General features: G+C 38.2%; 1 protein-coding gene across 1 annotated transcript; it reads left to right on the top strand.

Moving 5' to 3' along the window:
• Window positions 1–540: 540 nt before the first annotated feature.
• LOC135251488 (alpha-2,8-sialyltransferase 8F-like) lies at window positions 541–10,135 on the top strand. The gene is made up of 7 exons (XM_064328996.1): window positions 541–692; window positions 4,359–4,445; window positions 5,602–5,682; window positions 5,808–5,949; window positions 7,441–7,556; window positions 9,024–9,110; window positions 9,361–10,135. The coding sequence occupies exons 1-7, from the start codon at window positions 601–603 to the stop codon at window positions 9,821–9,823; spliced, it is 1,068 nt and encodes a 355-aa protein (XP_064185066.1). The 5' UTR covers window positions 541–600; the 3' UTR covers window positions 9,824–10,135.
• The last annotated feature ends 5,358 nt before the right edge of the window (window positions 10,136–15,493 follow it).

Below are 15,493 nucleotides of genomic sequence, written 5' to 3'. Positions count from 1 at the left end.
TATAATAAGCACACACCAGTTTGGTCTGTATGGTAGAGACTATTTGCTTTGTAAAAGCCTACCTGGGTGTTAAGAAACAAACAAAAGCAGCTTTCGTTGTCAATTTAGACGTTAAATAGATTCAAGTCAGCACGCCACTTTCACACCTGATCGTTATGTCATATTTCTTGCTATAGGTTACTTGTATAACAACAAATACAAAATAAAGTCAAATAATTCAGGGCTATTTCTATCCCACATCTATCTGAAAGCCTGATATTGATTCTTATTATACTTTATAATCATCTATTGATATGGTATGCATTCATTTTAGCGAAGCTCAGCAGCAGAATTTTTCAGTTTGTTAAATCACCATTCAGTCTGTCATTCAAAAAAAAAATTTAAATTAAAAAAGCAGTATACAATTGACATTTATTGAATGTGGGGGGATGAAATACAATATTGGATTATAGCCACTGGGAGGTACTATACCGCTGCATTTCATTCATTCTCATTCTGTAACTCAATCCTTCACCTGCTAGCTCCTCCTTTTCTAGACAACTTATAGCAGTCCTTCTCTACTGCTCATGAGGAGAGTTTAGGTCAATATCTGCTGTAGAGATGAAGAACCAACATGCATTTATACTGGTCTGTTTCTGCTCTGGTTTGTTCATTACATGGAGAACATGTCACCTTACATTCCAGCAAATTAGGTAGGTCTCACAAATGGTTTTATTTTGAGCGCATGGAAAAAGTGGTGGAAAATATATATTTTTTCAATTCTGAGAGGCTGAACATGGTGCTGTTTGTGTATAAGTGTGTGTGTGTGTGTGTGTGTGTGTGTCTGCATGGATATTTAAAACTTGCTTGTCTGTCCATTTGCCTCACAAGAACTTCCGCTCAAGAAAAAGCTAGTATTACTATTACCTTCTTTTAAAAAAGTATAGTCTAATGAATGCAGTAGGGTTTGTTGGTGTGACTATGTGGTGCCTAAGTAAATTGAAAATCCAAATTTTTAACAGATTTTATAGTTGTGAACAGGGGGGTCGGAACATGCAAATTCATTACAAACAACTGGTAAAATTCTTCCTTGAATTACTCAGACCAACATGTACAAATCATACATGTGGGGTGACATAGCTCAGGAGGTACGAGCGGTTGTCTGGCAGTCGGAGGGTTGCCGGTTCGATCCCCCGCCCTGGGCTTGTCGAAGTGTCCCTGAGCAATACACCTAACCCCTAACTGCTCCCAACCTGCTGATTGGTACCTTGCATGGCAGCCTTTCACTGTTGCTGGGTGAGTGTGTGTGTGAATGAGAGGCATCAATTGTAAAGCGCTTTGGATAAAAGTGCTATAAAAATGCAGTCCATTTCACCATTTCACCATACATGTGGGCCTACAAAACTGGACATTCCGGTTGAAAACTTGATATTCCAGTCGAAGAGTGGATGCCTGGAAACTCTAATTGTGATCTGATTACTATTGAAAAGTTGACATTCCAGTCGAAGAGGGGATGCCTGGAAATTTTAATTGTGACCTGATTACTATTTACTATTGTCCTGCTATGTCATTGTAAAACATGTTTTCACTTGGGACATAAAGGTGTTATTATGTGTGATGATGTCACATATTTGAGATATTTGTGTATTTGTGCTATCTGTGAAAACTTTCTAATGACCTGCTGACCAGTGACTGGAATAGGGGCAGATTTGTACAACGATGTATGTTATTACTTTGTCATTTATAATTTAAATTTTATTTTAGGTTATTTCTTATTTATTGCGTTTTAAATAAATTTAATCATATTTTCAATTGGAACCACTTCCTTTTTCACAAACAAGGCCACTGCACTCACAAACAGAATGCAGGCTACCAGCATGATATAAAATTAGATATAGGCTATTTTTCTGATGTAATTATGTTGAGCAGGTACAATTAGATTAAATGTGTTGGCAAGTTGGATTTGCACAAGCGTGAACCATTTTAGTACCAGCTGGAGGTGCATTCGTGCACAATGGATGTGGGCTTCAAGATCTCAGGGTCAACTAGAAGAAAATGCAGTGTAATGGGTCTGTGTCTGCAGACGCAGTTCCCTAGGCAGATGTGAGTTGATAATTGACATATACTGTAAGTTCCAAATAGTGTCAGATGATCATAGTGAGTTTTGTAGCGATTGGCCACACCCCCTTGAACGTAGGACCCTACGCCACGCCCACCAGTGTTCATTTTGGCAGGAACTTAAATTTTAGTTTTAGTCTCAGTCTTTTCATGAAGTTTATTATTGTATTTTAGTCATATTTTAGTCATCTATTTTAATTTAGTTTTAGTCAGTGAATATTTGTCTAATTTGAGTCAGATATTTTAGTTATAATTTGTCAGATGTATTCTACTGTAGAAATAGGGGATAATTGCAACAGTTCTTGGATTTTGCTCATTACTCATAATATTTAGCTTAGCACAATGAAATTTTACTTCAAACAGTTTGACATGTCAGTAGTCATTTTCAATTGCATTCATCACTTAATCCAGTCGGATACAATTTGAACCAAAGTACGCGCAGTCTGATGTTACATTCATACCACCAAGTGAGAACAGCTAATATAAGCTACGCTTGGATTTATCTACTTGCTGTGTCTTGAAAGTCTATTTAATCAATATTAACATTTATTTTTTATTCAAATGTAACCTACAACGTGCTTTATATTGCAGGTTATGTATACAAACATTGCAGCGTAATAAATCCTTCAAAAAGCAGTTGGTAGTAGTCTGCAATTAAAAGCAGAACATGAAGCCATTGTCTGCAATTACAGTAAGTAAGACAAAATCCACGATGAGGTGGTCAGTTATTGGGAAATTACGACCGGCGTAGAGGTGAGGAACCCCCCTATCACAAAGCTAAGGGGGGTTGCCTCTGTGAAGGTCATTATTTCCCAATACCTAACCACCTTGAAGTGGATTATCTCTCTTATTAAATTAAAATGAGGAACCTGTGACCCAGAAACAAACAAAACAAATTCAATTATACGGTGTGTAGGATGCTCAAAGTGGCTATAGGAGAAAAAAGTGGTAGCCCGCACTAAAAAAATAATTCTTTAATATATCATATATATATAACAGCCCTTAATTATGGACATTGGAGATAAATGTGTTTCAGTCTCAGCCTTCCTCCGTGTTTCAATGCTCTCTGCTTAACCACTCAGAAAATTTCAAAAACGTCACAGAATATTTACATGAAAATGTCAGAACCAATCAAATTTGAAAAATAGGTTTCATGATTGATTTCAGTCAATTTAACAATTAGTCTATAGCCTGTGGTCAAAGCGTAGCACAAAGCACCTAAAGTATGCAAACTATTTAAAAAATAACAAATTCGATTAAAAAATGACCATTATGTATTTTTAAATGAAGTAACTTTCACAATTTGCATCAAAATGTATTCTTTTTCATTTCGCAACTGCAAGAAACATAAAATATTTGTTCATTCCGGTTCAGTTCAGATCTGGTGTCTAGAGTGAATTGCCAGTAGGCTTCTCTTTGAAGAATATGTTTGCTTAAATCTCCACCCTTGCACCGTGTTTGAACCCTTTCTAATCCTTTGCATCTCAGTGTTTGTACTGCGTGTCTATGTTCTGCCAAATGCCTTGCAACTGGTGGATTTATGTCCCTGTTTCTAATAGAACTTGTATGTTCACTTACTTATGTGGCCTCCCACAGCAGCAACAGTAGCAACATTTCAAGCTGCATGCTTTTCAGTTTTGACTGTAAACATGTACCTACACTAAACAAGCACAATTGATAATACTTAGCCTGCATGTGCCATGGGAAGTAAATAGTTCCAATAGAAGCTAAGATGAATTATATTTTTTGAAGCATAATCAGATAAATTACACCAACTTTGGAGTTCATTGAAATGTATTTTCATATTTTAGACCAGAAACTCATAAATAACCCTGTATTAGCCATTATAAAGCTGAGAGGATTTCAGAAATGTCTGTAAATGTCTGTAATATACTCCATTGTACACAAACACGCTCTGGGCCAATTGAAAACATTTAAATTTTATTAATATGAAAAAATCTACAGAAGGTGAACAGAACAGTAGCTTTAATGACCACAATGAGTCAGGATCTTGATTTCTCATCCGAAGGTTGGAATGTCATTTGAGGCACAATGAATCATTGACACCCTTTGTGATATTTGAACATTAAATCTGGGAACTCTTTGCCTTTTGCAACCACATAAATTCTGTTACAAACTATTTTCTTTTAAAACTCACACAAGCCTGGTTTTGCAGGAGGAGGAGGAGAACGAGTTTTTGTTGCAAGAGGGTCATGACTGCACTAACAGAGCTAAATGAACGGTCATGTTCTGTGTTATAGACAGGAAACAACTGGCTCTTTAATGCTGAGACGTCAGCTGTGTGAAAGACTGAGGGCGAAGTATGCTTCAATCAAAGCAATAAAACTGTGAGTACTTCAGATTTATGACTGAGATCCTGTTGTTCTGTTGTGTTCATGTTTCCCTTTTTTGTTTGCAGTCACTTATCATGAAAGTAAATTTCCCCATTTCTCTCTCTCTATTCCTTGAAATACTTATTCAACAAAACCACAAGATTCAATCAGAAATAGAAATTGTCAATTGTTTTAGCACTTTCAAAATGAATGCCAAAACTGAAAAAGATGGTGTATTCAGAGCTATGCCTTTTACTACCACACAAATGGCTTGTTTACGCTTAACATATTAATAGCAGTGTCTATAGAAGAAAATAAAGTTCAAAAAGATTTTAATTAAGAAGACATTGAATTTAAGTGATTAATTTTTTTTTTTAATGACATTAATACATTTGAATTTTTAACTCTGAATACAATACATTAGTTCACTTTGAATTCTATAGCTTTTTTATAGTTAGAATGTTGTAAAAATTCAGGTTCTGAATTCACCTCTCAAAAATTTAGCTTCCCAAAATTCAAGTCGTAAAAAACCAGGCTGAAAAAATTCAGGTTCCATTTTTCCAATGCTCCAAATTCAGTTTTTAAAAATTCTATTTGTGACAATTCTGTTTACAAGCATACTCAGAACATCCGGGTTACTCAGGCAAAGGAGTAAAACATGGATGCAGTCGATTCTACCTGTAGCCAATCATCATCAAGATCTGTGAAAAGGGTGGAGATTCAAATTGATACCCTGAGATCTGAGCCCCCTACAGCAGACACAAACAAGGTCATGTCCAGATGGGATACCAAAGATTTAAAGAGGTGGTGTCCTATCCCACGTGACCATCAGTTACCATAGAAACAAACTGTGCACAACGCTTTGGCTATAGTGGCTCGTTTGAAGTGGAGTCAGATACAGACACGTTACAGTAGGTTTTCCACAATAGAAGAATTAAATTCTGCCTTGTCCTTCTTCCAGGAGGAAAGGCTGACCTCATTTATTGACCAAACTATGGAGAAAAAAATGGATAGGAAACTAGTATTCAATGTGTTCCTAAATTCAAATCTTTTTGAACCTTACTTTTTCCATAAGTGCCATACTGTGGTGCAGAAATATTGTGGGAGCGTTGTTGTTTGTTGGGTCGGTATGGCTGGTCCAAGGCTCTTGCTCTCATTTTCTTTCTCCCAGAACCACACAGTTTTCAAATGATATGAAGGAACTCATGAGCTGCCCCTGGAAAACAAACATAACTCACAAAGAGCGCTACAGGTACATCCCTCCAGGTATCCTGCCTGCAGCCACAGTTCTTTATTCTGATCACATTGAATACAAAATTGAAGGATATATTTTAGCTGACTGTGGTGGCCTTTTCTTGTACCCCCACCCCACTGCAGGGTTGAACTGTACTCCAGTTGCAATGCCACTGATGAGCTGATTCTGACAAAGCAAAACACGTTCCTGGGTCAGAACGTTACTTACGATGGGGAGAGAAGAATCAGGGTGGTGGACAAGTCGATGCTGAAAATGCTCCCTGAGGTTAGAATATGTGCTACAACAATTATGTTGTTCACAGAACAAGCCACATTTGTTTGTATGCGTGTGTGTGTGTATGTAAGTAATGTTTGGAACAGAGGCATATTTTTCTGGATTTGGCTCTGTACAGAATTCAAGAATTTAATCAAATAATGTTTGTATGTGGCTAAAGTGCACATCCTCAGCTTTTATTAAAGGGAATTTAAAAAAAGACTTTTTTTGTCACCATCTTGAAATTACAGAACTTTTTATGCATAGCCCCCACACGTTTCAGGGCACCATAATGTTTGGGAGAAATGAATTCTCAGGTGTTTCTGATTAGTCAGGTGTGTTCAATTGCTTCTTTAGTGCAAGTATAAAAGAGCTTTTTATCAGGTCAAGTCTTGATTCTAGGCTTTTGATTGCCTTTTGGAGTCTGTTATAGGCATTTGTCAAGGGTGAGAGTTGTGCCAGTGAAAGTCAAAGAAGCCATCATGAGCCTGAGGAAAAACAACTGTTAGAGACATCGCTAAGAAGAGAGTGTACTGGTGAGCTCAGTAATTGCAAAAATCCTGGCAGGCCAAGGAGGTCCTCTACAGTTCATGACTGAAGGATCCTCACCATAATGAAGAAAAAACCCAAAACAACTGTCTGACAAAAAAAAAAAACACTCTTCAGGAAGCAGGCATAGATGTGTCAGTGACTACTGTCCAAAGAAGACTTCAGGAACAGAACTTCAGAGGCTACACTACAAGATTAAAACCACTAGTTAGCTGCAAACATCAGAATGGCTCGCTGGCAGTTGGCTAAGTACCTAAAAGAGCATTCTAAAAGAAGGTGTCGTGGACAGATGAGATCAAGATTCACTTGTATCAGAATGATTGCAAAAACCAAGTGTGGAGGCCAAAAGTAACTGCCCAAGATCCAAAGCACCCCCTTTAATCTATGAAGTTTGGTAGTGGGAGTTGCATGGTTTGGGCATGTATGGTTGTCACAGATACTGGCTCACTTGTCATCATTCATAGAAGCATCTCATCCGCTCAAATACAAGCAAATACGCACAAACGTTCATCCCACGGCAAGAAAATTATCCCAAGCATACTGCTAATGCAACAAAGGAGTTTTCCCAAGCCAAAACCAGAAAATTTCTTAATTGGCCAAGTCATTCGCGTGATTTGTATCCAACTGAACGTACATTTCATATGCTGAAGGCAGCTAGCCCCTGAAATGACCAGGAGCTGAAGACGGGTACAGTACAGGGCGTGCAGAGGATCACTAGAGTAGATACTCAGCACTTGGTGATTTCTGTGGGTGACAGACTTCAAGCAGTCATTGTATGCAAAGGATAGGCAAAAAAGTACTAAACATGACTACTTTCATTTACATATTAATATGTCCCAAACATTATGGTGCCACCAGGCCCTGTACTGCATGCACTTGAATAGTGCATGCATAAAACTTTGTTTTATTATATTAAAAACACATTTGTTGAGATATGCTATTCCCCTCTGTTAGAGTACCCCCTGGAGGACTGGAGGTCTACTTGGGCGCTGTGCAGTCGTTGGGAATGGTGGGATTTTGAAGAACAGCAGTTGTGGTTCTATGATTAATAAGGCTGACTTTGTCATAAGGTAGGTACACTTTCATTATTGTTACAATATAGAACATAGCCCAATATAGAACATAGCCCTTGTTTACACTATTATCCAATGCAGTTGATAAGTCACATTTTCACAATTGCAATACATTGTAAATCTTTGTGACTGAAATCACATTCACCTTCACCAAACTAACTGAGGCATGCAGTCTGCCGGAGAGGCGGATTGGTCTCAGCTGAGCCGGCTGGTGGAGAGAGCACACACACCTGGACTCTGTTAGCTAATCAGCCCAGGTGCTTAAAGGTGTGCTGCTCTCCACAGTTCGGGGCCGAGACCGGGAGCTAACACTGATAGTGAGTTTCTTTATTTGAGTTGCGTTTAATTTCAGTTGTGTTTCTTTAAAAAAAATGGCGAAAAGTGAATCTGCCACTGAAATGTGGGAGGAGCTGGCCAGGTGTGAATCTGGCCAGCTACGAGTGGTGAACTTAAAAGTTTCCGCTCAAGTTTTACTTTCTTTTGTCTTTGTTATTTTAGCTTATTGTTTTAGTTTATTGTTTTTGCCTGGAACCCGTGAGGGGGAAAGGTGAAGATGCGTTTATTTTATTTCATGTTTGTATGGGTGCGCCCTCTCTCTCTCCATGCGACAGACAATGGCGTTCCCCAGCACTGCCGCATCTCCCTGCCAGGGGTGTCACACTGGTGTGTGATACTAATGACCAGCTATGCAACAGGGTGTTTTAAAAATCCCTCACATTTATTATAGGATGTTATTTTTTGGTAGAATGTAGAATGGAAACAGGAGAAAGTGCTAGTTGGAATGGTTACATTCAATTGTAATACTGGCAGAATCTGGTCCAGAGAACCTCTGAATTCTTGAGTTCAGATCACAATTACTGAATACACATTGGATTTGACAAGAAAATATAATGCATGTCACAACAACAGCAAGTGTAAATAGGTCTCTATTGACATGCTATGGGTTCATTACTTAGAAAGAAAGTTGTTATGAATGGGTTATCCATACCTAACTGCTGATAAGTTTGCCTATCAAATAATTAATAATTGAACACGGCTTACTCTGTTGGAACCTTGAGCCAACATTGCAATTGATTTAGTTTCAATAAAAAATGAGGTTGACAATAAATGTTTTAAGCACTGTTGAATACAGTTTTTTACATTTGATCCAAATCAACTGACAATATGCAGCCAGTTTTAAAAAATGGAAACCAACTTAGTGTACATAAATCCCTCTGCAAACTCAGAGGGGGTGGGGGTATTGCCCTGACTGAGTTGGCATACAGTGATAATTTATTTTGATTCCTTGTCTCAGGACATTGCATGCAGCTGCAGACTTGCAACATATGTGATTCTCTCTTACAATCATACTGTAAATGAAATATCTTCAGGGTTTAAGAATGGATTCCAATTGGAGCAGTCCTCCTGTCTCTCAATCATCAAACTAAATTTGAAGTATTTCTTTTTTTTATTTTGACTTTCCAGGTTTAATCTAGCTCCCATCATATTAAGCGAAGATATAGGGGTGAAGACAAGTCTAATTACAGCCAACCCCAGCCAGATCAAACGCAGGTAGGCACTTTCGCTCTGAACGCAAAATGGTTTTTGCATTGTTTACCTGTACATTTGAACAGAATGTAGCCTGTATACTGACAGTCAACACGTTGCGCTTTCTTTCCTTTCTGTCATTCATCAGATGCCAAAATGAGCAGCCTACACTGTTCCCTTACATTATCAAACAGTCACAGGTCCATGGCCATCTTATATTTCCCACTTATATTATGTTTGATAAACTCTACTTTTCACTCCTCCATCTCTGCAGCTACCCAAACATGAAGAAGCATCGCCATCGCCTGGCAAATCACTTGTCTTTGTATGGAGATGCCCCCCTTCTCATGCCCGCGTTTGCCTATAGACTCTGCACTGGCATCTCCTTCCAAGTTCACCAAGCCCTCCTCCCACTCCGCCCGCAGCAGAAGGTAGTTTTCTTCAACCCTAACTATCTGCGGGAGCTACACCTTTACTGGCGGCAGAGGGGCCAACGGGCCTTGCGTCTCTCCACAGGGTTAATGCTGGCGAGCGTAGCCCTGGAGCTGTGTGAGGAGGTGCACCTTTATGGGTTTTGGCCCTTCAGTGTTGACCTTTCCCAGCAAAAATTGTCGCACCACTACTATGACAATGTTGGGCCCCGTCAACGTGCACATTCTATGCCTCGTGAGTTCCTCCAGCTGCTGAAAATGCACAGTATGGGGGCAATAAACCTACACATTGGGAAATGCCAGTGACACTGCCTGATATTTGCTGGACAGGAAATTTGTAGAACAACAGATTATCTAAGTACTGTTTAGAATCTTGCTGTTGTTTACCTGATTGCTGAAAAACTTCACTCACCTGCTGCTGCTGTCTCCACCCTAAATGAACTCATTAGCAAAATAATTAATTAATTAATTATTTGACATGCAATGGAAGTCAAAATGGACCACTAATATTGTCTAACCAGTCACATCAATTCAGTGAAGGTAGGTTTAATGTGAAAGCAGTGATTTAAATATGAGGTATAAGGAAGTAATCAAAGACCAAGAGGCATGTGGCAATGTTTTGTGAGCTGCCCTCTCACAAATGTATTTATCTTTTTATTTTATGCACAGCTGATGGGCATGCATGAATATATATATATATGCAACCGTGTGGACATAAAATACATGAATTGTCTGATAAATGAAGGAAAAACATGATCACCTGTGTGAATAAACCTCTAAGAAAGGGGTCACTTTGACTGGGGGGGACATGTAACGACAAATTTAGGAGGGCCCTTAAAGCCTTTTTCAATTTTCCTGAATTCAGAGCCAAGAGAAGCAAACTTTGTGCAGCACTGCGGGTTTTCTGGTGGTTCGTTACGCATCTTCGGTTATGAACATTCTGAGTGGGATATGTAATTAAAACGTTCCTCAGCCAATTTTATCCATTCAGTTGTATAACCTCTTTAGAGGAACCTGTCAGGGAGGTCTTCAACCTGTGTGTGGTACATTTGATCAGAGCTGCAGATTCTCCAAGCACAGTAGAACTGGCTAATCTGTAGGCTTTTAATAAGTAAATATCACCTTGAAGCAGTTAGTTGATTTACGGAACAAGTCCATGCGCAACCTATTGCAACTGATGCACTTTGTCACATTCCATGGTGAAGCACAAGTGGTCATCAGAGTAATTAAGGTAGTGACTGAAGTCTGTAAGTTCTTCAGTAGAATCTACAATCAAGAAAATGTAATTGATGTAGCATTTGTACAGTAATAATTTGTAAAAGTAGAGATTCACAATTTTTTCAGGATTCGAGTGATAAGAGTGATCTTAGATTGGGAGTGCCTTGCAGAGTAGTGACAGTTAGTCCAGGTACAGTCTGAAGAGATGCGTCTTCAGACCACAATGGAAGATGGGCAATGGTGATCATGTGCCCACTGCTTTATCTTCATGTTTTTAGCTGACAGGAGTGGAACCCGCCATGGTCTTCTGCTGCTGTTGTAGTGGGGGCTGATCTTAGACTAGTGCGACAGCATTCATGACTTCCTCCATGGTTATCAGTTGCTTTGACCCTGAGGCACAGTTTGACATGTTGAAAAGCGGAGAAACTCATACCTGATTAATTAGTTCAGAATAAGCGAACAACACTCCTAGAGTATCACTAAACCGTAGATACATGTTGAGATAGACACATGTATTTTATGTGTCCTTCCAGAATAAAACAGAAAGCGTGCCCTATTTACTTTGTCATTCACTTACCATCTAACCACAGTTATACTTGGTGTTTTTCTGTTCTTTCTGAAATTTTCTTTTACATTTACATGTAAACACAGCATTTTGAGAATATTGTCTGTGTCTGTCCTGCAACATTACATACTCAAGAGGCAGTAGAAAAGTATTTTCCTATTCTGAGAATTTTACTAACATATCACAAGCTGCATTATGCTTTTGTCTGAATCAGACCCTGCTAGATAACATGTACTTGGGGTAAGATATGGGGAAATTTATTTTCAGGTAAGCTGTGGAACCTTTGTGTTTTATTACCTTTTTGTTACATCTCTGTTTTTATTAACTTTTTTTTACCTCAGTTCAAGGATTAATATAACAGCAATAACGCTAAAGATAAGCCAATGAAGGGTGCAACATGCCACCATGCCCCTCCTCCCCTGTATTAAGCCTCTCAAAGTTGTTTTTCCATGTTTGGTTCAGTGTGTGTTGACATCAATCGCCTATAGAAATGAGAAACCAAAACCTTTTTATGCTCATATGCTGCTTTACTTTTTAGTTCATGACGTGGAGAACATATCACCTTAAACTCTGGCATTCTGTATGGTAGGTTTCACTAACACGTCTTCACCACAACAAAGTACTCACACTGTAATTTTGTCATTTTCATATCAAGCCATTCAATGTAATATTTTGTAAATGCTTTTACAAACATAACATTATTTGCAATAAATCATATACATAGTCCGTCATTGTAATTTTCTGTTTGGAATTGAATGAAGACTCAGATTTGAAAGTAATGTTACATCATCTAGGAGTTTTCAAAGTACTTTACTGTTTGTGTGTGTGTGTGTGGGTGTGTGTGTGTGCTTCTGTGGGTCTGAGTGAGCAGGTGTGTACTTAAAAACAGCATTTAAACATGCTTGATTTTTTCAGCTTTGTGACATGTCTGGACCATAAGTCATGCGTCCTCACGATAAGATCAAATCAGGTACGCAGGTGTTTGTGGGTGTGCGTGTGTAACAATGACATGTTGAGTGAATCTGTTATTTCCTGATTTCTGATACTGCATGTTCTAGTTTGTAACATTGTGCATCTGCTTATTCTGTTAATGATATTTCCATTTTGAGATTTTTGGTGTAGCCAAAATGTGGCTGTAAGCGAATGGCCTTGTTGACAGAATTTAAACATTGTGACAGTGTTTTGACAACATTTAGGGTGTTTCATTTTATCCAGTTTTCTTAGAGACTATGTGATTTCAAGTGGACTTTCAAGTTCTTTCACATTTGCATCTCAGTCCTCCCTGTAATTTGTTTTTGTGGACTAGGAGAAGCTTCTTTGAGAGGCTGTGCTGGAATTTTCCCATTTACTGCACTGGAGAGTGAACTGTGTGACACAGCTTTACTCTATCTTTTAGTGTGCAGGTGTAAGAATTATGGTTAATACAGCAAGCTATATTGTTTCAGGGTGGGATTTAATATAGCATGTCTGTATATATGTCTGGGTTTTAATTTCTAAGCCTTCAGGTCTGGCTGAAACAAGTATGCTTTTTTAAGTTACACAATATCATGCTGTTGACAGCTAAACAATGAAATCTATTCACACGATCGCAACCATCTCGGCTTCAATTCCAGACTAATAACCCGTTTTGTTCTTACACAATGTTTCGTTTCTCGTATCTCCTTTGGAAAGTTGTAATTGGTATTCCGGGTTTCGGGTTTTCCTCATTCTGTGCGTGGGGGGGGGGGGGGACTGGGGTGCTGGCGAGTGTGGGCGCGAATTCCAAGGAATTCCATGTTATGCGTCAAATTCAAATGACAAAGGGTTTTACGTCACATTAATACCACAAATTAAATCAACCGGCAGTACACTGCATCAGAGAAACTAGCTGTTTCAACCCATCGGAGGCAGGCTGTAGGCTGCCCACCCATTCAGATGTTAGAAATGGTACTGGTATTTTCTGTGCTATTTTTCCATTGGCTGAACAAAGAATTTTTTTCTTAACTTTTGATTGGGTGGGCAAGACACAGTTTGGGTGGGCTGAGCCCACCCCTGCCGATAGCCACCGCTGGCCATTATGACCATACAACATTTACATTAAGAATGTATTGTACATTATGGGGGGGAAGGGGCTTCAGTGACATTAACACCTCTGAGGGCTGACAGTACATGGATGGACCAGATATTTGATTGATGTTTGACAATACATACAGCCTGTTGCTATTTCACCCTCCTGTTATGTTTGTGGATCAGTTATCTCCTCATTTTAATTGCCTCCTATGTGTCTCTACATTAATACGTATTAAACAGTGGATCATTATTTTGTTAAATTTAACAATCAACTTATCAAGCATACTACTTATATATCATTCAAGGCTAATGAAGAAAGAAAAGCTGAGTCATTAATATCAATCGTCATTCATCTTAAAAATGAAACTGTTTAACGGTTTAATTACAAAGCGTCTTTTAATAAATTTACCAACAACGAAACGACATAACATTCTTATGAAGTGTCTTTTGCAACCGTAGGCTATATACTAAAATAGGCCATATGTTAATGATAACCACAAGAGGAAGCCTAGTGCAGCGTATTCACCTTGAAGGTTTAACCTGTTTGTGCTAAAGTATGCACTGGAAATTTTTCTCTGATATTTAGAAGTAGGGTGTTTGTTTTTGCTAATTGTTTTTCCTTTATGAGGTAGGCTACAAATGGCTATATGTAAGGGCTCTTATTTCCCATTATGCATAAATCAAGGACAGAATCATGGAACCAGGTTCAAAAGACAGAGTTTACACATAAACCAGAATGTAAACGAATTGTGAGATCTTTGTGTAAAATTTTATAATTTCATTTGGTGCTGTTGAACACCAGGGATACCGTTCACATTCAATAGGGTCGTAAGTATTATGGTCAAAAAAAGATGGGTCACACAGATCATTTTATTTAAGCGTTTTATTTATCCACTTTATTTAATTTCTTTTTAGATTTAAATTCATTTTCCAAAAAGCACAAGCAACATTGTGAAAAAAGCCTGTCTTCACAGGCTGGAATCTCCCTCTCTCTTCTTTCCTCCCTCTGCCTTTTTCATTTTCTCTCCTTTATGATCAAATATAATTTCACTCATATAATCACACAAAATCCATGCATTGCAATCATGTGATGAAGTTGATAAAAACTTTAGGGTGAGGATGAATAATTGTCACTGATGTCATTATAGAAATTATATAACAATATTATAGCCTAAATAACGCCTCCGACAGATTTTCATAAGTCTCAGTTGAATAAACTGAATAGACTTCATGACAATTGTGTGAAATGTACAGCTTTGTGTGTGGTCCATGACTGAAGAAATTACTTTAAAAAAAAGAAAAATAACATTGTATTGTAACTAGTTTGTAACTAGCTTTTCAACTTTGTGTTTCCTTGTTTTGCACATTTTTGTCCTTTTCTCATTGTGCCTGCAATTACACATTTTTCCCATAATCTATATAGGCTAACAAAATCGATATAATGTAGAAATAGCTAAAACTGTTGAGATTGTTCCAGTTGTGTCCTTTGTTTTGACAACATAGTTTTGGAACAAACATAATATTTATGAAGTCAACCCTTATTGCAGCAGGCAACAGGTTTTGCAGTGACACTGCAATGCTAGAAAGTAAGTGGCCTGGACTAACATAAATTTTAGTACACACAGTTTGTTTTGAGTATACTGACCATGGTGTTCGTGGACGTATTCTCCGGAAGGTTCTTTTTTGAAAGGTTCACACATCATTTTGAGTGCACATACTTAGAGAGACGAGGCTCGCCTCGCACACTGATGACAGCCATGCACTCAGTATTCTCTAACGGGTGTCTCGGTAGCAAGCAGGTACAGCTGGGAAACAAACTGCATGTTGCGAACAATTACAGATTATAAATAAATATCAGAAAAGAGTTATAACTAATAGCCAAGAACATGTCTCATATCCTAACATTCATTTTGTCATTTGGTATTCCAAAACACCAGCATTCCAATTTATTCTGCTACTTACCAAGTTGAATTGTTTACCAGCCTGTCTGTCTTCTTTAAGCATCACAATTTCTCAAAGCATAGCCAAACCTTATACAGACTTTAAAATGCTAAAATACGGTCTCTAGATATACTAAAAAAACAAAAAACATTCTGAATGTAGCAAGATAGCCGCTCCTTTGGTCATGGAAGTATTTTCCTGAT

Source organism: Anguilla rostrata, chromosome 3, assembly GCF_018555375.3.
Source record: "Anguilla rostrata isolate EN2019 chromosome 3, ASM1855537v3, whole genome shotgun sequence".
Taxonomy (NCBI): Eukaryota; Metazoa; Chordata; class Actinopteri; order Anguilliformes; family Anguillidae; genus Anguilla; species Anguilla rostrata.
The sequence above is the reverse complement of the archived record's forward strand: the minus strand, read 5'-3'. Positions and strand labels throughout refer to the sequence as shown.

What these genes read in the sequence shown, in the direction of transcription:
- LOC135251488 (XM_064328996.1), top strand. Translation starts at nt 601, where the DNA reads ATGAAGAACCAACATGCATTTATACTGGTCTGTTTCTGCTCTGGTTTG. An exon ending in CTTACATTCCAGCAAATTAG is followed by an intron (nt 693 to 4,358) that starts GTAGGTCTCACA and finishes TCTGTGTTATAG; the next exon opens with ACAGGAAACAACTGGCTCTT. An exon ending in TGCTGAAAATGCTCCCTGAG is followed by an intron (nt 5,950 to 7,440) that starts GTTAGAATATGT and finishes CCCCTCTGTTAG; the next exon opens with AGTACCCCCTGGAGGACTGG.